At 33.3% G+C, this 23,143-nt stretch overlaps 1 protein-coding gene across 6 annotated transcripts in view; it reads left to right on the top strand.

Moving 5' to 3' along the window:
* Sh (Shaker) overlaps positions 1 to 23,143 on the top strand; it is a 123,331-nt gene that overhangs the window by 38,407 nt on the left and 61,781 nt on the right. Inside the window, exon 1 of one of the 6 annotated variants that reach the window (XM_015978040.2) lies at positions 5,934 to 6,054. The exons of 4 other annotated variants lie outside the window; for them this stretch is intronic. In XM_015978040.2, the coding sequence (XP_015833526.1) occupies positions 5,957 to 6,054 (98 nt within the window). In that variant the 5' untranslated portion in view covers positions 5,934 to 5,956. Of the gene's footprint in view, positions 1 to 5,933; positions 6,055 to 15,189; positions 15,431 to 23,143 lie in introns of those variants that run through there. One more of the 6 variants, XM_015978044.2, reaches the window with a different exon arrangement.

The raw sequence follows: 23,143 nt of genomic DNA, 5'->3' as shown, positions 1-23,143 counted from the left end.
TGCTGCAAGAGCTGAATTATAAATAGAAAATATTTTTTAGCTTGGATAAGCATCTAGTAGAAATTTAACTTGATTTTCATTTAATTGCTCTAAAACCTTCACAAGCCCGTTTGCATTCATAACAACAACGGACGAGTTGTTTGTGTTGATCTTAATTTTAGTAGCATTTTCTCCAAATTTAAAATAGAACATAAAGCGGATTCATTTTATAAATATAACGCAAAATATTCAACTTGAGTGCTAAATAAATGTACATTTTGGAAATAACGTGACAAATTAAAACACACCAAACATAATAAAAATGTAATTAAAAACATCGGCAATTCCATTTAATTCAGCTGCACTGAGCGCTACACGTGTCGATTTTGAAGCGTCGACAGCTGAAATTTCGCTGAAATTCACTTATATGAATATGCATTTGCTTTCAATAAACATTTCCGGTTTATCGCAAAAATTTATTTTGAAATGTAGCAGATGCGCTTATTTTTCACTTGAGGTATTTCATCTGGCACGACAAACTCTTTCAAGCTTTTAACTCCGCTGATGTTTGGCTTGTATTTAAAGTTTCAGCAGGAATATTACAAGTACGTTAAACTAATGCTCTACACCGAGATTAAATTTGGTTAGTTGAAAGCGGTCAGTGAATAATTTGCGTGCGTGATACTTGTGTTAAAACAGATCCGACATTTTACAAAATCAATTAAACTGGATGCAATTATCACGAATGTAATAACCTGATACTGGTCGGATTTGGCCCAACATTCATTTGTCCGGCTTCGTGTTTACTTTTTTTAACAAAACGCCAAGTACACACGCATTGCACCACTTTATTTGCGTTCGTGACATTTAATTTTTGTGCTCACGGCTTAGACGCATTACATTTTGATATCGCAATATGGAAATAAAACTCGTACATAGTTTAGCCAATCTGCGATCAGGCACCTGGATTTTTTGCCACAGTTTGATTTGGTTGTTGGAGAATTTAAATTGCAGGGTTTGATTGTCCTTTTGGTTTTGATTGAATAGCAGGCTTCAATTTGCTGAGATAACATCAATCCTACGGCAAGCAGCACCTTGTTGACCTTATCGGCGTTGTCAGAGGTAATCGATGTCGGAGGACCTCCTCTATTCTCGGATGCTTTTCAACGTTTTCATCCAACTCGTGTTGATTCAAACTCTTGTCATGTCATTCTTTACAAGGGGTTAGCCGCAGGATCGCCGGGTTTATGGAGAAAGAGGGCGATTTTGACAGGATTTTGCTAGGAAATTTTATCACGAACCATTGACTCAAAGAGCAAATGTGATAATAATTCTAATTAAGAAGAAAAAGCGCCAATAACTCGTATTTTAATCAGATGTTTTTAAATTAGAATTGTAGATTGAATGCGAATTTCAAAGAGAGATCCACGAAAAGAATTCAAAGGTATATTCCAACAGCATTTTGTGGTTTATTTGATGATATAACATCAGGGGCGGATTACTAAACCAAATTTCGCTGTAAACTTTTTAGTAATTTTTATTGCCAATTTTATTTGAGTAAGTAAACAATTATTTGATTACTTGCTGCATAAAACATGGGGTGTAATGACAGGCTTAGAGCCCATAAACTTCGGCTTATGTCTATTATGGGAATTCTATCGTAGTCTCCATAACGCATCTCCCAAATAATTTATCCAAATGACCCATTAATTTTTAATTCCGTTTAATATTCAAAGCTCTAAGTGAAACGTCTACTGTTTACCATCCAAACTCCGATCCCTCACCAAAATAACTCACGTGAAAGGAAAATAAATAATTAACGTAATGTTAGTGTAAATTATCTTCGACTGTCAGTTGCTTCCAACCAAGAGAATTATTTATTTGCTTTTTACAATTGCAAACATTTGATTAAAGTCGTTTCGGCGTCTTGGAAGCTCTCTTATTATAATTAGAAACTTCTTGTGGTATCGAATATGAGACTGCGGCACGCTAATAAAAAAGTGTTTTCGTCGTCATGTCGTACCAAATATTACATATTTGGCTGGTTAGAAGGCTCCGTTGCCTGTTCGATTCCAGCATGTTCGGTGATTTACGACTAAAGTGTGGGAAGGAAACGGTAATATTGCTTGCAGGCCTTCGTCTTCGACTTGTAGATAGAATTGGAGGGGTGGATTTATGTATTTTGGAACTGCTCAATGCGCTCTTCATTGCCGAAGCCTATTTGTCTTGTTAGCACGAAAAATGGAACAACTGAAATGCCTTCCACTGGAATTTTAATATTTCGATAACCTCATCCAGAGATTGTAAAAGGAATATAATGGATAATAACACTCGACTTGTTCTGTCTCGAGAGATTTAAACGGAGGAATTTATTACTTTGGTTAAATATTTCAATTCCTTACTCCTGTTTCTGGAATTAAAATTTAATTGCTTTTGAGGATTTTATTTGTCGCAAAAATACCGACTGTTTAAAATGCAACAAAGCTAGTTGATCTGGATTTTCGTTATGCCCAATTTAACCCGGAAGTAAATTATAGGCGATATATATGTGAAGCACCCTTCGAATACTAAAGTGGCAAAAGAGGTGGTTAGGTAATTTATCAAAAATTTCTAAGCCGCTGCGGAAACAAAAAAGCTTCTCTACTAAACCAATAAGAAAATTTAGAGCACCGCTCACGTGGGTGCACCTCCTCGGACTTGTTTACCCAGAAAAGTGTGATTATATTGTTTGAAGGTCTTGTCAACATCAATTTCGCTCTATTTGTTCTAAATTGCCGGTTCTGTAATTTTGCATAATTATAGTCACTGAAACAATTTCCAATTTCACAAAAAAAAACTTTTAATCGATGTTGTCACTCGGAAATTACAAGTTGAAATTTTTATTTTATTAAATTGTCACGCAATAATTTAAACATTTCATTCCTGCTCACAGCAGGAGAGAGATAATTTTTATATTCTGCGTGGCTGGTAAAGTTGCTATTTGTCAGCCCCGTGTAATAAGAGAACTCAACTTCGTTTAATTCGAGTAGGATTTATACGAGTAAGTGGACGCGTTTTTTCCAGCTGGAAAATCGCGTTAATGCGACGCGATTTACGCTCCTGCTACTTGCCATTCTTAAAAAAACTTCGTCTTATTTTAAAATTAGAATCGATTTTTTTTATTTCAGAAATTTGCACTTCTTTGTAGTTTGACATAAAGGATCTAAGTTCCTAATTTAGTAAGGCATTTTACGTTTCGATGACTTAACTAGAACTTGATTGTGGTCAGGCATTATACTCCACTGAACACATTTTTAAAAGGCTTGAGCCATGAAGGACTTTGTTCGAACTTTTTTAATATGAAATGTTTGTATGTAGGAGCTTTAACGTCAATTAGCCACTTAATCATTTTGAAACTTAACTATAAATACAGAAAGGTTTTTGATATTTCACGTCGTGATTTTATAACAGTAATTTATTAAAAAGTTATTCTACCGGGTATGGAAGTTGCTAACTCAATTAGAAACTTTAGTAGTTTGATTTAGTGTTCCGTTACCGACTAATCTTAGCCTTTACACAATTTTGTATTTTTCTATGTCAATTATTTCCGTCACAATGTGTTAGTTGTCTTAGCTTTCTAAAGGTATCGTCGCACATTAAATCTCGCGATGCCATTACGATAAAAGAGAGATTTTTCGGAGTCCACTTTAAGATTAACAACGGGATAATGCGGCCCGAAGCAAATCCTTCTTTTCCCTGTGTTTCGCGTACAAATAACTTGAAAATTAAATCACCACCATCTTATGTTTACTAATTACCGGTAGTTTCTTCCGCGCAGACCCATTTCTTCATCAATGTTGCCATTTGTTTTACATTTCCACCGGTTCTTGCACAATGAGTTTGCATCCAATAATTAAATTCCGCTCTATTTGTTTGCTGGAGTCTGATAAGGGTTGAATATACAGTTTTAAATAATTGCAAATAATTAGTAAATAGTTATGTTAATTGATTTTGATTTAAAAGTTGAGTGAGGGTCTCTGATAGAGGTAACATTTTGGGGTCCAAAAAAAGATGAAAATAGATTTTTAGATATGTTTTTAATTTTAGGAAAAAACGTTTCAGAAGAATAGAATCTATACGAAAAATTAAAAAATTAAGAATATTTGAAATAATCAAATGTGTAGAGTTTATCAATTAGGTATTTTTTAGTTCACACAGAATTCAGCGTTTGTTACCAATTAATAATTACTTCTACTCTGCAAAAAATTATTTCTTGTTATTTTAGAACAAGCTATTCTTATAGCTATATTCTTAAACATTGTTTTGTGCAAAAAATTCTTTAAATATGTGTCACTGGCTTTACAAAGTTATTAAATATAAATTTAAAATTCAAATACTGAACGTAATTTTGGAGACAGCAACGATATTTTCAAGAAGTTTTGCTCAAAACATCATTTAAACATCGTTTGTTTTAGAGTGACTTTATATAGAAATTTCGATTAAATAATATTTGAATATCTTGTATTTTTTCATTTATATTAACATTTTTAATTAATTTTAATTTTTAAAACTTGTAGCACAATTTCTAAAAAAAAATACACGAGTAAGAAAAAACAAAATATTTAATAGCAAACGCAGATTTTTGTGCGATTTTTTAGTTTGTACAAGTAACAAGTGGGAAGTGTATTTCTATTATTTAATGCTTTAAAAGAAATATTGTTTTAAATTTACACCGTGTGGTAGCTAAAGCGTGTTTACGTATTTTTGCATGATAAAATTTTTGTTTTTAAACTGAGAACTAACTGAGACTAAGTGGAATTTTTATATTAGTACCTATTAGTACCCAATATGAATGTAGAAACTTTCCCAAACGCAAGTCAGTTTTTGATACATTTTTTATCCAGACGACATTTAGTTATTTTTTTTTATTTGGTCTTGGGCGAAGTTTAGCTAAAGTTACTCAGTAACCCAGTGCAAAGCATGATCGAAAACATAATACAAGAAAAATGAAAGAAATCCTTTAGTAATTACTAAACAGACGGTAAAATAACTGCGTTTTCAAGATTTCCAAAAAATTTTTTCACAACGATGTGTTTTACGAGTTCATTTGTCATGTAGATAAACATTCTCAGAAAGTTTTTTAGTTTTTTAAAGCTACAATGTAAAATTTGCTATTTGAATAATCATTGAAGTTCTGTTTGGTGACAGGTATTCAGTTAACAGTAAGTACTATCAACTTTTGGAAATAACACTTAGTTAATAAACTAAGTCCAAAGATTTGGGTCAAATTTTTTTTTAATTTGTGTAATCAAAGATGAATGCATTATTTTCTTAGAATCGAATCGTACTAAGATGATCTATTTATTTGATCATTGAAATCAAAAGTTCTTCTCACTTCAAAAACTAAAGATTTTTTTTAAACGACTGTAATTATTTGAAACTTATTTTCTCAACTTTTTTGTTGTGGCTGCTTTTAATATGGATCTATCGCTTTTAGGGCCTTTTAGATTCGGGCCTTTTGCCGCCACAGGCGTTTATTCCGTCTCTGTTTTCACTGTTATTTTGTCTTTTTTTTTATTTTGCGGATTTTAATTTTTCTGTCCGGTAGTCTGTAACAATAGGTCTAATTTTTAAGGATTCGTTCTGAAGTTGTAATGACGGCAAAGCATTGCAACTAAAAGTTGTAAACATGTAATTATCTGTGTTTCGTATCGTCTTATCGTCCATTTGGCTGCGATCCGTGTAAATGGTGGTCGTTATATGCGAAATGGCGGTGGTGGTCCCACCGGTAATGAAGCGTGTCCTTCCGAAAATAGAGCAATATTGAGGGTTATTCCGCGACCATAAGGGGGTCGTCGCGATCGTCCGCAGAGCTCAACATCGTACGTACGGTAGGTTAGGGGGCCTTCGGCGGCGATCGATGGGGGAGGCGGTGGCGGCGGTGGCGGCGGGGCCGTCGGAAAGCGCCCATGTCAGTGTGCGGCGGGCACTCGGGCCGATGGGAGGCCCGGCAGATATGCCCAGAGCTCGCGTTACCCTCGAAGCTGAGGCCAACAGTCTCTACCAGCCGCGCAGACATCGCCGCCTCCGCCGCAGGTACCGCTGCCTTGGGCCACCGCCACCCAGCTTTCAGTGTCTTTGGTGTACCGCCAGTCAGCCACCACCGCACCACCGCCGCTTCTTCACCCCCAAACACCCCACGGCCCCATCCACGTGTGTTGCCCAACAACATGCACTCCCGTTCAACGCTCTTTGCCGTCCAAATGCTCGTCATTGTCCGCCTTTATTTTCAGTTTTTAGACCATTGGTATGTCCGACTTGCTTCAACGGTGTTCCTTTCCGTTCACAACTCATACATTTTCATTTATTTACGTGGTGTCAAACGACAGCTTTGCTTTTAATCAAATAATCACGAGATTGGGAACCGGTCAACCGGCCATTAAACCCTTTGCAATAACAGCTAAAAGTGAGAACGCATTTTTCTTATTTCGTTCCAAAGTAGCTTTATATTTTTTGCAACAAAATCTTTTATCACCAAAGTGCTCTGTCTGCGACTTATTTAATCTACTAAAATCGACATTTCCTAACATTTCTTTGGACAAGAGAAATTGCTTTAAGTGACTATTGATTTGATTGACTTTGTAATCCAAATTTAAAATAGAGGAGTAGGTATGTGGAAGATTTATTCGTATAGATCTTAACAGTGGTAAATACAAGATTAATGATTTAAGACTTCACTTTGCTTTCGCTAGGAAGCCAATTTAAGCTGTGGTAACGGTTATTTCCAAGGTTCTCCAAATCCTTTTTTTAATTGTTTTCTCTAAACGAAAAGCAAATTTTTTCAGACCGTGTTTTAAATTGAAATCGTGCGACTAAACAATAATTATCACGATTTATAATTACTATTAATTAAAAACTGTCTTTTTTGCTGTTTTCGAGTTTTATTAGCAGTTTTTAGAAAAAGTAATAAGTATGTAATTTATCAATGGAATTAATATTTGTTAATTTAAAATTTAATTTTGACAAACCTATATTTGTCTATACTACATATATATTTTTTCTGTGCTTAAAAATTAGTTTTTTATTTATAAAAATTTATAAAGATTTTTAGATTTTTACATTGTAATTTAAATTCAGTCTCTTAATTTCGAATTTTAATCATTAATCAATTGGCAGGATTTTTCCTAAAGTCTAAATTGATAGAACATTTACAACCTCAAGTCGATAAAATTTTTGTAATATGGGACTTGAAAAACGTGATTATTCAAAAAAATGTAACTGATAGAATCAAGAGGCTTTTAAATCTGGATTCTGCATAAAGCAAAAAAAATAAATCATTTATTTCTAGCCTTCTATCCTAATAAAGTTACTGGAAAACATCTGATACAAATTATAATTTCTATTAATTTTTAAAATAGAGAAATTTATGGTACAGTGTTATTGATTTATTGAACTTTTATCAAAACAACACAATTATAAATAAATAAACAAGAATAACAAACAAAGAATATGTAAAATTATTAGGTTAATTTCAGGCACTTAAAATAGTAAAGAAAAACTTTCACAGTTTAGAGTCTAAAAGAAATTAGAACCTTGGAACTATTCTCCCATTTTCACAAATTTTTTACAAAAGCAAGCTGGGTCTATTAATATAGTACATATATTTTTTTGTATCTCAAAAACAATAATCGTATAATTTCAGCGTATGCTGTACATAAATATTAAATTTTTCTCTATGTATGCACATTTTTCAAAAGTTTGTAACAATTATTTATTAGCAAAAAAAGTACACCTGATTTTTTATACTGAAAAAATTAATACCAAAAATTTATCAATACATATAAAGGAAGACGTTGTATAATACACGTAAATAAACGTTGTCAATATCTGCTCGTGATTCAAAAACTCGTTTCAGAAACAAATTACTCTCAGGATAATGAGCAACTTTTCTTTACTGGTATAATAATTACTACTCTAACGTCAGCAGCAATTCTGAAGAAATTCAAGTGCTTAGAGAGAAATATAAAGTAAATATTCAAAAGCGAAAGCTGATTTCTATGTGATTACTGATTAAGTGATTACCTATCAGTTTTTGAGAGTAAAAATATATTTTTTAAAATACTCACTTTGTATGTTTACCTTGAGCTTATTTCTGTCAATAGATTTATTGTCGTAATAACAAGTCCCAAAAATATTTTTGGGCGATAAAACAATTTTCAACATAATTTTTATTGATATTAGATCACCATTTTGTAATCTGGCAAGTAAACTGATTTTAATGAATAATCTCTTGGGCACACATCGCTGCATAAATCCGAACCTATCGCATCGGCTGAATATTAAAAGAATTTTCCATTATAAATCATGTGCAAGTTTAAAATTTAACTAACGATCAAAATTCAAATTATGCACCAGATTTTCGTTCCCAGATGATCACCTTTGAAACTTCCAATAAAAGTTTCACGACTTACGTACTGTCGAGAAAGATTAAAAATTTTTGGTGATTTATTTGCAACAAACAAAAAGTTCTCACACCAGCCGCAAGTAATTTTCGGGTCGTCAATGCTGTCGTTTTTTATTCATCATGATGCGGATTTCGCAGACGAGTTTTTGCTTATTTACAGATTTGTCAAAAGCACGTCGACACGAAGTCGTGATCATGGTGAAACTTGTGCTAGATCAGCATAAGTTGTGTATTCTATTAAAACAGACTTAGTTGAGTCGAATTTGGATCTTGCGATGGAGAAATTTAATTTGTGGTATTATTGTATTATGGACAAACACAATTTCCGGAGCGATTTTCAAACCATAAACTTAGGTTTGTCCATCGGCTTAGTAACGGAGAACTTCTCTTTTCCATTAGCTGATTTGTGAGTCGTAAATCATCCAAAAAGTCAAAATGAATTCAATCAAAATATAAAACTTTTATAGCGAGTATATTATTTTTTGTTATGGCACCATTAAAATTTGATTCACTTCCGTTTTCTTCATTTCATACATCTCGCAGCCATTTCCCGAGCATTTCGACGTTGTATCTGATCGACAATCAATTAATCATCCCCTGTATTACCCCGATACGTGGTGTGCTTTTATCCGAGGCAATGAGTTGTTCGCTTCAGATACGGAAAGCTTTGTACGAGTGCCTTTTGTATGCAAAAAATTGTATAATACATTCATGCATGTAAATTATGTGGTGACTCTTTAAATATGCAATGCTTCAGTACAACCTGCTGGAAAATAAGTTTGTAATAAATGTGAAACAAATAAAGTGTGTTTTCCAAGCGTCGCTTCTGCTTTATGCCCTAATTATTGCTATTGAAACACTGTTATTGTTGTTTTTGATCGATGACAAGGATTAGTTTAGTATTGCCAACCTTTCACAGGACGAAATATCGGCTAATACCGTTCACAATTCCATATCATTATCCTTTTGTGCGCATTGAGTGGCACAGGGCGTAATAAAAATGGAATCATGTCATATTTCAAAAAGCTTTCGAGCAGGCATTTTTAACTGCGCGTCCCAACTCACTTTGAAATGTTAATTAGCAATAAGTGCTCCTGCAAAACTAAGTCGGGTTATCGGCGGTAATCTAATTTTGGAAAAATTAAAGCCTGCGACGCGAAATCGATAAAAACATTAATTAATAAGTACAAGACGTTGAGTTGATACAGTTTCTAATTATAATTTGACTAATTTTACACGGCTTTCGTAATTAATCACCCACTGCTAACAACTAACATGGTTAGATATTATTAGTTTATGAAGCTTTAAAGCTCACAGCAGGAAATTTGCAAGACGCTGGAAAGCTTGTTTGTTTTGGTGTCGAGCTTTCCTAGGACAACATTTGCAACGTTTGGTACTAACTTTCTTATCGATATGTTGCGGCCCTAATTTAAAAAATAAGTTTTTATTGCGCTTTTGAACACAATGTTGCCATCGTAAAAACTTTATCGTCTTTCTACTTTCATTTGATAAAGGACGAAACTAATGTTTCACATGCATTCTGTACTGTCTCACGGACAAATATTTCATAAAAAGTCCTTTGAAGGATGAAACGGACGCACTAATTTAATTTCAAATGATGAATTAAAAGTTTATTAGGAGATGAAAGCTCCCGACTCGCTTTACGTTTTTATTTATTTAAATTGTTAATGTGAGGCTTTGACAATTCGATACACCATTTGTTATGATAAATCCGTACTGTGTCCAAGATCAACAATTTACACACAATTGAAATGCAAATGCATTCAGACCAAATGCACTCACGTTTTATGACTGATCTGCCACCGAACATGTTTATTTCCACCACATCAACCAGCGTTTATGCCTAATCCGTATTTTTATAGCCCAATTAAAACTACAAAGCCTCAACTTATTTGACGAAATCCCCATCAATTCTATCAATCTGTCCAAATAATTGCTTTCACAAAACCGACTCGTTTACAAACCACTCGATATTTTTGTTTGGGATCTCTCACACAACTTAAATGCATCTGCCTTGCGTCAGTGGATGTGAAATATCTAAAAATAATCCCTACACATTTTACTGTACTTGACACTGAAGGAATTGACAACTTAACACCAAGGATTATTATCAATCACAGCTGTTTGTATTTATGTTTCGCTGATTTGAAAGCATCCAGTCATAAAAATTTCAAAGTTTCGAAGTATCGACTAAAATAAAATTTGAGTTCGCATTTCTTCCGAATTAATTAAAAATTTCCATGAAGTAGTGGCTTAGGTAATCCTGTTTTTTGCACGAACGACTTTGAAAGAAAATGCGTGCTTTCGAACTGTTATTATTTTTACATTGAACTCAAGGTAAACATGCTTTACTTTGCAATAATCTATAAGTTTCTCCTGAAATCTAAATGCGCAGTTCGTGGTTGCACGAACACGGGTGACAAATATTTTATACAGCAATTAATTAGAGAGAAACAGTTACGGAAATTAATTGGCAAAGCATCGATAAGATACGTTTGTAAATATTTATTTTTATTGGAGGAAATGAGGTAACCTTCCTTGTAACGGTTCAGCAAGTATCGAATTTATTCCAGTAAGGATCAAGAAAAAGGATAATAATTGCATAATAAATTAGGGAACGTCTGTACATTTATATCTTTTGTCGTCACGGTTGATACAGTCCGACTTATATTAAAATCTATGGGAAAAAACAACAAATTTTTATTGGGCTATTTCGATACAATCGATACGCTTCTAAATAAGTAAATCTGGGAAAATTTTGATGAGCGAATTGAAAAGTAAATAATAGATTTTCCTAAACGTTTGAATATACTCCTAGATTAATAAACTTATTTTTAGCATACAAATGATGTGTTTCAAATAGTGATCAGTTATAAATTTAGAACAATGTATTTGGTTTTTACATTATCGACTTTGTTTAATCCCATTAATGATTTATCGTGGGATTATCACAGTTTTGATAGAAGCTTACCTTTATTTTCACAATTGTGTTACTCAAGAGAAATTCATTGAGCTTTATAAGCAAAAAATTTAAAATCTGTAACGACTTTCACGTTAATTTTGTTTGATTTAGGGTTGAAGTTACTGCAGAATAGCAGGAACTTTTTAATTTGTATCCTGAGAGCTCCCAGTTTAATCGATGATGTTTGAGACTCAATAAACGTTTATTTTGTTTACAAAGTTAACAACGTATTTTTAATTGCTATACATAACTCAGAGTGTTACTGTTAAGGTGGGCTTTATTACTGAAGTATTTAATCAGTGTTGTAAAAAGTACATTAATAAGCCAAATTTTAGGTAAATATTTAATAACGTTGTCTCCGAAATTGAGTCGTTGCCAGATTATTCAAAATACTTGACAGTGCTTATTTGTCTAAATTACTTTTTAAATTTTATCGTTTGATAAATTGTTTTAAACATGTGTTCCAGGCATTTGTGTACCACAAAGATGAAATATGCCATTGTGCTTAAAAATTTATGTCCACTATTTTATTAAGTTCTAGGGAGATATTCGAATGCATTTTTCCGGATATCTTGCTCAGGGAACTATAAAATAGACTCAAACTCAATCATTTCGATAAACAACTTTCTTAAACGTCTCGAGAGATTTGAATCAATGTTCTCCAATAAAATTACAAAAACATTCTTTTTCGTTCGTTGCCTAAATCTTATTTTTTCTGGCACATAATTTCGTGACATGCAAACAAGAGGTCTCAGGTCTCAGGCTTCAAATTAATCTCATGAATATTTATGCAAGCCCAGTTTTAAGTGTGTCATTATTTTATATTTTCAAGCACATAAGAAATGCGGAAAACTTCCGAAAAATTTTATTCGTGCTTGTAAAACCAACGTCGAAATAAACCCTTCTTATCACATTAATAAAGCAACAGTGCTTTTGATCTGTCCAAGTTTGATAACCTTGAAATTTTTGTTTGTTTTGCGTGGCGTTGTACACTTTACATTTCACTAATTTATTTTTTTTGTGATTAGATACAATTACTTAGCACGAAAATAAACTTTGGTGTTATAATACTGTAATTTTAGAATACAAAAGTTTCACTCAAGTTTCGCATTTAATTAAAATGTAACCTAATGGGCTGTAAATCATTTGATCCGATCCTGTAACCAACTTTGGGGAGAGTTTGCGACAGAAAATACGTTTTATGAAAAATCCTTGCGTGCTATGGATTAATCCAGACGTCTTTTATCATAATCCAATGTTTTTTCGAGAAATGGACTGAATTTTAATTTTAGTTTGTCTGATGGGAGCTATCGCACAATAATTGGAATTTTCGACAAAGCTTTTTCATAATTAACAGTCAATTAATTCCAAAGGATTAATTGAAAAGCTATTGTGAAACTCATTTATCCATATTATTCAGTAAATGTAATAATTATTAAATAAAATTTAATTCTAGTGTTAAAATTTTGAGTTATATGCATTGTTTATACTATATATAAGAGTAGAGGTTAATGTAAAAACTTCAATAAAGACGCGAATAAATCCAATTGTCTCAAACTTGCAAAAGTTGTTTGCTTCAAGATACATAATACAAAGAACATCAGTACGATTTCTAAGAGTTTGAACCACATTGCGGCATTATTTTGTATTGATCGTGTTAATTAATAAATTCTTAAGCAGGACAATTGGGCGAGAAAAGTCTTATATTGATAGCAGTAATCGCTGCTATGCTAATTATGAATATGAAGTGTCTCACGTTTTTAAAATTTTAATTAAAGTAGCGAAAATAATAATAAGTATTGATTGTAGAGCAAGAAGTTGTAAAATTAATAATTTTGTTATATTTATTATTTGAAAAAAAAAACGGAATAATTCTTCGTCTTTGATTTTTTATCACCTTGGTTTAAGTCAAATTTATAGTAAAATTTTATTATCCCTTCTATAAAAACATGTGGCATTTGCTGCCCCAGGCCTTATCCCTTATTAGTAACGACCACATTGCGGAGTAAGATGAGGAATTAAATGGATTTCCTGCTGACCTCACTTATCCTTCTGTAATCAGTGTGATTTGCATGGAGAACTAAAAAGGGGAAGAAAACATCTGTGGGAAATTGGGGTATTTTATCTGTTCTGCGGAAATTTGTAAATTAATTTTATTTTTTATCAGGTAATTCGGTTAGCTAGAAACGTATCTGTAATTTTTTCTCCATCATTAGAGAATAATCATAAAAATATGAAATATGTATGATTTATTTTGGAGTAGATTTATCGAATGAATTCGAACATGTTAGGGTAACAGGTTCTATTGTCACCAATTATTTATGGTTGAGAGTTGAGAGAGCCAAAACAGTAAAAACAGACATAACATACATGTGTGCTTTTGAATTATTTATTTGAAATATGTTGAAAACTAAATTTAGTGCCAATTTTGATAAGTTTATGAAGCAAATAATGTTAAAATGAGCATGCCCAAAAAATGGCCCAGCGATTCAATGGTACGTTGCTGAGAACAAGCGCGAATTCCTCCAAATTAAACTTTAATTTTTTAATAAATAATATAAAAGACAAATGAACATATGTTTATTGAACAATGACATTAGAAGTTCCTTTAATATACATTTAATAATAAATTAATAAATAAATTATCATTTATTTTAAATTCGTTATTCATCAATAATCTAATAGATTTTTTTTACTATTATTTCCTTCAAAAGTAAGCATTTCTCTACCACATATCATTGAGTTGATGCGCTGGTTTTTCAATAAAGACAAGAAATTTCAATGTTATCATTACCACTTATCATGGTTATTATTGTTACCTGTGTCTAAATTGTAATAATATTCATTATTTTATACGTTCATACATTTAAAAATGACAAATCACCCTGTATATATGTCCCATTTACATCATTGTGCAAACTAGAAAAAAATTGACTAATAATTCACATTGAATTATTTTGTGTTTTGCAAAATATTTTATTATTATATTAATTTTATTATTTATGTTTTAATTATTACATCAATTAATTTTCCCTGAATAAACCTTGCTTTTTTTATTCAAATTGTATTGTCCATTTATTGGTTTATTACCATTGTGTACTAGCAGTGCCGTTGGCAGTAGTCACATAAATAAATGCTTTGATCAATTTTTTGGAATACTCGTATGTACGTGTATCTAGATGCCCATTCTATAAGAAGCTGGAGTCGTTAAATCACGGACGGTTTGAGTGATTTTTCATTTCAATAAAAAATAACATTAATAGTAATAATAAACTTAATTCGCGAAGTAAAAATATTGTTAATTTTTTTGATAAATAACAAGTTAATTAAACATTGTTTTTGCAGCAGTTCCCAATTAGACTTACTCGTTCCAAATTTACGGAGTGCAATTAATTACAACAGCTACATGAGAAAATACATTCAAATTTGTCTTTCCTGCCGGAAGCAAAAACATGTTTTCACAATTCGATAACCCATCGGTTTCCACCTGCCGCTGTTTGTTCGTTTGATTTAGAGCCAAATTTCCTCTTTCTTTTCGCGATTTTTCTCCGACTTATTCCTGGCCCAGCCGCCACGTGCGTCTGGAGGCGTTCCTGCAAGATGCAACATCCGCTCCAGCTGCAGAAGGTTAGCACCACTGCAGCCGAAAGGGCCTTATTGCGTGTGCGCGATGTGCCTCCTGCAGGGCTCCGAAACCGGCAACATCCCAGTCGCGTTCTTGAGCGCGTTAGCCGTCCACTGCAGGATCCAACCCTCCAGACTTCGTCCAAGCAGCAATCGCTCCGCCCCCTACTTAAGTCGCTCTTAGTTTAAGTCAATGCCTCAGCTCAGCCCCTGCCTCTTAAGGGGTCGTCCCGACCGCTTAGTTGCAGTGTTGTGTTGTGTCTTAAAAATGGGTTGAGGAGATGGCGCTGGGCTTGACACGGAGACGTCGATAGGGTGTGCGGACAATGCTCGATATGTCCCCTTCAAACGGCGGCCATGTTTGCTATGACGGAGTACTTTGGCGAGTTCGCCTTAGCCAGGTAATGCCGAATGTTTGGATGTTACGCCGAACGCGGCGAAATCAATGCGAAAGGCCGTGCAACGAGTGGGAGTGGCATACCCAATTACACACTTAACCCAGAACTTAGCGCTAACCTCAAACTTGGTATTGACTTAGAAGCTACAACTGCTAGAGACTCATTTTAGCGAATTTCGACCGAGAACACCGCTGGTTTTATTGTTACAATGCACCTACTTGAGAAATTTAGGCTTCGCTTTGATGTAAATGCGGTATAAAGTTTTAATGAGCTTTTAAATACCATTATATTAAAAGGGGGAGTCATTAAAAAAGTTCTAACTTTCGGTTTCAATTTCGCTTAATAAGTGAATGGATAAAGCATAAAAATAGATTCTTTTGTACTAAAAATACTGCAATGTAAAGCTGTTTTTAATTTAATTACACTTTAATTCGATAGAAATTACTTGCCTGATTAACTTGAACTGTAAATAGGTAACCACAAAAAAGTTCCGATCGAGGATTGTTCGAGGATTTGGATTAATCTAAGGTGTAAAAGCACTAAAAGCTGCTCTTAAACAATTTTATTTAATAACATTATGTTCAAAATTAAGCAAAAACCAGGCATAAAGCACTTTTTGTTACGTTTTATTATTTCTGTTTTAGCAAAAAACCAATGAGGGTGTCTTGGTGGGATTGTATTTGGGGAAAGAACCAAAAATGTGACAATTTTAAACTAGAGCTAGGTCTAAAGTTAGAGATCTTAAAACATATATTACAGCATTTATCAACTTAGAACTCAATTTAAAAAGTTGAACAAAATTTATCGTCAATTTATTAAATACTACGTGGTTGTAATCCTAAATAAAATACATTTTAATTATTTAAACGGCTTTCATTCCAATTTGTGTAGCGAGAAGCTTATTTTTACCTCTAACAAATTACATAGTGAGTGCTAAAATTATTTTTTACTGTTTCTGAAATCTAATATGTAAAACTATGTAATAGCAAACCCTGATTTCTTTGTGATTATTTTTTTTTAATTTCTAAAAAATTTCGATTAATCATTCATATTCATATTCATATTATTAGCAGAATTATGAGGGCCTATTAGTAAAGCTTCTAATTATACAAATAAATAGTTCCGTTCCATTTAAAAAATTCTAAGATGATCAGTGGCTGATCTATTTAGGTCAGATTTGCGACTAATTAAAATGCTAAGTTCCCTGATTCAGCATTTTTTTCAATTTTTTAAAATAAAAGAATTACGAATTTTTGCGTTACTTTAAACTTACTCTGTATAATATTTTGCAAAATTCTTATTTATTATTTTTTTCTTAGTTTTATGCAAACGAGCTGTTCATTGTTTAATAATTGATTTGTGTTTTTATATTTATAGCAATTTTTTTATTGATGTCAGTGTACGTGCCATTCTAAAATTTTATAATGATTTTTGAAAATGTCCATTTTTTTAAGTCAATAATTAACGGATATTGAACTATTGAATGGCGAAACTCTTGGAATTGCAGCAGAGGCACCACAGGTTGGTTTTTATTAATAATTAATAGATAGTACTGATAGCAGTATTCCCTTTCTACCACAACGAAAATATTTCGTTTATGTATATGTTTCCATATGTTACCTTTTCGAAATTTTAAGTACCTTTACAAAACTACCAGTTAAAAATTACAAATATCATTTTTTTTATTTGTCAACTTTTGTTACCTTTTAAAATTAACACACATATTTCTCTTACACCCTGTTTACGTAGCAATATAATAACAAATCGCAAAAATATTTCTAACTCTCTGAATCTAATAATAGTAGTTAATCATGAAAGAGTTAATATCCTGCCTAAATCTATAGTAGTTGTGATCTGTGATCTAATAACAATTAAATAGCTCAGAAACAAATTACAAACTAATGAAAACACAAGTTTTCAAGCAATCGAAATAAATTTATAAGCCAGAAAAACCTAAATTAACTTGAACTAATTAATCATTTATTGGACATAGGAGAAGTGTAAAAAATATATATTCATCCTAAAAAATAAGTCGTTCGAGCTAAAATCATACATAACCAGGTTAAAAAAAAAACGAAATTTCTGTAATGTTGTTGTAAAATGAGTTTTATGTACTATGAATAATTACCATTGTGTTTACCACAAGTACTTTATTTGGCCCCCCTTAAAGTCCATGAAAAGTTATATTTAAATTCGTTTTTAAATGTTTTTCCAATTCTTTGATTTTTTCTATTATAATAAATAATTTCTGAAATATTCTGTTTTCCAGCCGTCAATCTAATTTGAATGAAAGCAACAATGCCAAAATGCTGGAAATCCGGGGCTATAGCTCATTTAACCCTTCGATAGATTGGCTATTTGTTACTTGTACAATTACCATAATTGAATTTGCTAGTGATACTAACGTATTTCATATTTTATATTTCCGTTTAAAAAAACAGTCTACACACCACACCAGCACTGCTAGTCATAAAATTAAACCTAAAGCTTGCTTCATAAACACATTTGTACCTCACAACTTCCTTTTCCTGTAATAACATTTCTAAATCTCTGTTGTTTTTCTTAAAAATCATGATTATTTTCATTAAAAGCGTAGACTCTATCTGGAACTTCTTTGACGTCATTCTGTCTACTTTTCCGTATCCATTCAAACGCTATTCCAGTAAATTTATCTTGCTAATTGTAAACCCTGGCGAAGATTTTCCGAATTTAATTCCCGAACGTGTATTTACTCCAACGATTATTACAGCGATTTGTGATTTTACTTCCGTGCTAAGTTCACAGACAAGTTCTTAGTAACCGATCAGATATAATGGTATTATCGCAATCACATTAGTATTGAAGCGCAGCTAATTAGCTTGATTAACTGTGCATACACTCGAACGTCTGGGAGCAACGACATAAAACCGCAAACATTTTCTGTTGACAAACGCCGCACTAAATTATAGTCAATGATCACCCGCGTGAGAGTTTAGTTTTCCACCACAAGCACTTGACATTTACACGTGCTTTAGGCTCTTCAATTGGGGCACAAACGCCGATTTATACTATTTTTAGGTAGAGAAGCTTCTCCTGAAACTTGTAATTTAAAGTTAGCGGCCGCACTTTTCCACAAAGAAAATTAAGACTTTTCTGGCCGGTGGGATAATTAAATTTTCTTTTAGAAGCGTTTGAGTTTTAATTGAGTTATTAGAAAAGCGCTCTCGTAGCGTTTTACCGATCATTAAGGTGCCAGCTTTGGCGCCAAATCGAATCAATTTTCGATCGTTGTGGTGATCGATAAGGCGAGAAAACTTAAAATATAATTCAATGTCGAAACGAGTAGCAAATATTGCAAGTAGAACTCATAAAATATTGATGAGACTATAATTGTATGGGGCGAGGACAGAGTGTCTTCGGTAAATAGTAAAAGGAAGTCGATGGCAGGAATTAATAACTCAATGGAGTGGAAAACAAAGGATGTGCGGGATAATTGGGTCGCACAATGGAACAGATTTTTACGTTATATATTTTTTTGGGACATTTACATTTCTCCTTTCAAAGCTTGCGTTTATTTGGTTATAAAAGGGACAGAACCTCAAACAAATTTGAAAAGAGGTCAAATTTAGATGTCATGCAGATCATTGCTTTAATCTCGACTGACCATTTCACTATATGTTTTGCAAGTGAAATGACGCCAGCTGGCAAATGCAAATTTTAAAAAATATGTGCTTATTTGAACAAATAAGGTAAAAACTTCTGCTTGAAGGCTTAACAAACTAATTTCCGCGAACTCTGATCGATACTGAATTTAAATTAAATTTTCTTCCTTATGCAAATCCTGAAATGCAGTGCAAATCTCGGTTTGAAGAGTGAAATCGAATTAACTGAAAATAATTGCTGGGGATTAAATTCAGCCACCCAATTAATACTATTGCATTTCTGCTAAGTAATTAACGTGTCATGACCTTTAAACACGCAGAGAAATTTACGGTGTACTGTCTATTTTTACGATCGGTTTAACGTTTCCTATTCCACTAAATCGATGATTATCTCTAGCACTATTTGAATAAATAAAAGCTCCGTCGCAGGACAATTTGGCTTCGTCGCATGCGGGTCGTATTCAAATAAAAGTAAAATATTCCTTGTACAGAACGTCACACCCTGAAATTGCGTTATCCCCAACTTTACATTGCGATAATTGCGCGCGTCTCCAGATTTCAGAGAGAAGAGGATTTGGGCTTGTCTCTGAGCCACTGTTATTAAATTATAACATCAAATCCGATCGCAACGAAGCGAAATTTATTTAACAGAAGTATTTAAGCTGAAATTAGTCATCACCAAGAGTGTCTAATGGAATTTACTCCTTGATGGTTTCCTGTAATTAAACAGCTCACGAACGAGACTGGGAGCATTTAAAGATGGCACTTTAACCTGAGGCGAGTGATAACTCAATCACAAACGCCCTTAAAATGAAAATAACCTCCCCCATCCTGATCTGCACAAAATCGAGACAAGGACAGGGAAATTTACGACTCTTTGAGACAGTTTTAGTGAAACACCGTGCACTTTTTTAGACCGAACATTGCTCGATATCCATCTACCCCTACTTTAAAACTTTTTAAGGGCGAGGCTAAGTGCTAAACAAAGGACTCCGCCAACGCGGTTGTCGCCTTAAATCTTCCTTGCTCAACTCGCTCTTTTTTGTGTTTGCGTATAAACTACGAAATACAATCTAATTTTAGGTTTAATAGGCTATAAAGTTGGTGCAACTTGCGGCAACAAATTGGGGCCAACAATTAATTAATAAATTAATCGAGAAATTGTTTCTCAATTTTGTAACTTAATGAAAAAAAATTGGTTGAATTTTATTAATTATTAATTTCGTATACTAATTTGGGACACTGAAATATTGAAACGTTTGATATGATCAATACAGGGTCAGAAACAAGTCTTGGAGAAATCCGACCAAATCAATATCGGATAAATTTAAGTATGCGGGCACGATTCTTATCAATTTTATTAAATTAAACTCTTTCTATACATTAAAAAATTCCAGGCGGATATTAATTAATTTATAAATAGCCGGAACTGGAGAAAATATCAATATGAGCGCAAACATCGCTCACTTTATTTATTTTAGAAGTTTTTAATTAGTGGAAGTTTTCGCCTTAATAACTTGGCTTAAAACAACTCATTTTGACAATTATTACCTCCAAAATGTGCCGCGAGAAAACATGACCTGACGAAATGCAAATCAACAAGTGTTCTGAATTCCGATTGGTCTATCGCGTGTTACAGTAACCCGAGCGTTTCTCTCTTGTCCTTATCGCAGAGCCACGCCGTCTGGTGTTCAGTATCTATACTTAGTCGAGTTTTACGAGTTTACCGGTAGAGGATATCCCATGTTTTAGCGGAACATCCTTTTAACGACCCAAGTATTTTCGAACGTAAATAAATATTCCCATTCTGAAGGTTATTGTATTTTTGGAGTTGTTTGTGTGCACGAAGTGGATCGAAATAGAAGTATTCTTTGTTTGAACTGAAGCTAAAATGGCGGAGGCGCCGGGATTTTTTTTTTTACTATTGACATTGTGCACAAAATCAAGAATACATTGCAAATGTGTAGCAAGTTTTTGAAAAATTTTATTTTCTTTGCCTTTTACATAAACTATGCTTCAGATTTTTATTATGGAAGTATTACGGAGTTAACTATAAAATTTGTATCTCATTAATGTTTTGTAAGAACTTTAAATATACAGCCTTACAGCACACAGTTATAATGTAAAAAAAAAGTGTTACTGTTCTCTAATAATTTATTTAAATTTAAGTCGCTTAATTGCCCGAAAATTGATAATGCAAGCTAGGAACAAATTGTTTTTAGTTGGTCAAAACTTTAGTTGAATTATACTGGAAGTGTAAAAATGGTGGATGCGCCGGGATAAGTATTATTATTTACGCTATTATTTACGAAAGCTGGAGAATAAATAATGTAAACTAATATATCTCGTTGTCTTTGTGTCTTTAAAGGTTTTAGCAAAACCGTTTGTCACAAATTTATTATATTTTTTTATGAAAATTAGGTCTTAAAGTTTAATTTTTTATGATTAGGGTATTAAGGTGCAATGTTTTATGGTTAATGTAATTAGAAATAATTAAATAAATAAAATATTATTTGTCAATTAAGCAAAAAATATTTGTAGTTATTTTAAAGTTAAGTTATTTGAAATATATTACAGGGATTTTATGCAAATTAAATATAGATCTACATAGGATTTAGTTGCTATGAAAGTGTGAGTTTATGCTTACTTTAGCCATCAACATTGCAAATAATTTTAATTTATTGAAAGTGTAAAAATGGTGGATGCGCCGGGGCAGTGACTATTTATCCGAATGTTTAGCTTTGTGGGTAGATTGTAGATATTATCTGTGTAAAAATAAGAGATTAAATATTGTAGATTTTTGTATGGTGACGGCTTTGTGTCTTCAAAGGGCTCGGCAAAGCCGTTCATTGGAAATCCATACAATTCGTGGAATTTGTTCGGTCGGCTGCCGTTTTAATTATTAGAGCAGGATAAATCAGCGTCGCGCAATTTTCCATTTGAATAAAACGATATGTGAAAACAGCGATTGCTTTGATAATTCGAATAGGAAAATTCTGAGAATGAGATCATTGAAATCCTGCCACGTGATGCTGCAATGCGGAACCGTCCGCTAGTGGTCTCTCTTTCAGACTCTCCTCTCTTCCTCTGACTTTCGCCCTCTTTGTGTTATTCAATTGCGCTAGTTATAAATTTCGTGATATTTTTAAGCACCCAACTATCCCTGTCATAGCGATTTATTGCGTTTAAAATTCAAATCGGTCATTGCAACTGAACCAAACCTGTCCGACATTAATAATTCATCGGGTGCTCGAAGATAGCCTGGCGCAGTTTTCAATAATTAATTGCTCTTAATTTGCATTAACGATGCAATTTTCCCTCGACGCTGATAAATTAACGGCGGTGTTCTGGGAACATATGCTGCGGTAATGGTCATAATACGATTCCGGGTTTTCACTGAAAAAATGCTTAGTTTTTTGTAGTGACGGCTCGTGGCGCCATCTGAAAGGACTGGCTTATCCAGCCGTCAGATGGCGCGATGGTGTCTTTCAGGTTCAGGCCATCCGGTCGATAACACTTCCGCTTTAATCAATTATTACAGTAGTAGTCTACGTAGTCGGCTTGACGCCGACTCTGGCGTCTTGCGTTCTGTGGTGCCTTAACACCGAACTGAGTCCCTATTTTCAGGATCAGCAGCGATTTCGACTTAATTCGATGAGTTATCGCCCGATAATGGGGTCTAAAAATACCCTCCTGCAGTGCTAATAGAAAAATTATTTTCACATTGTTATCGATCGCGAATGCAGGCCGCCGCTATGTGCGCTACTTAAATCATTTTAATTGCAAATAAGGTCGCTTTTACAATCTTAACATCCGCAAATGCGCTTATAATTCAATAATAATGCCGTTTCACCGGGAAAACTACGGACAGCGATGTCTGCACTTAATCGAATTATGTATTCCGGACATGACAGGACGACATTTTCTTCTGGACGCGCGGACTGCCCGGAATAATTACGGATAATTCAGGTGTTATCTGATGCGATAAAACATGCAACTGAAGCCGAGTCGATATAATAGTCGGAGCGGAATTGCTATTTTGTGATGTTTTGTCCAGAAATTTATTATCTTTTCT

The sequence above is a fragment of the Tribolium castaneum genome, chromosome 1, assembly GCF_031307605.1.
Source record: "Tribolium castaneum strain GA2 chromosome 1, icTriCast1.1, whole genome shotgun sequence".
NCBI lineage: Eukaryota > Metazoa > Arthropoda > Insecta > Coleoptera > Tenebrionidae > Tribolium > Tribolium castaneum.
Note: the sequence above shows the minus strand (reverse complement) of the source record. Positions and strands in the feature narration are given on the sequence as shown.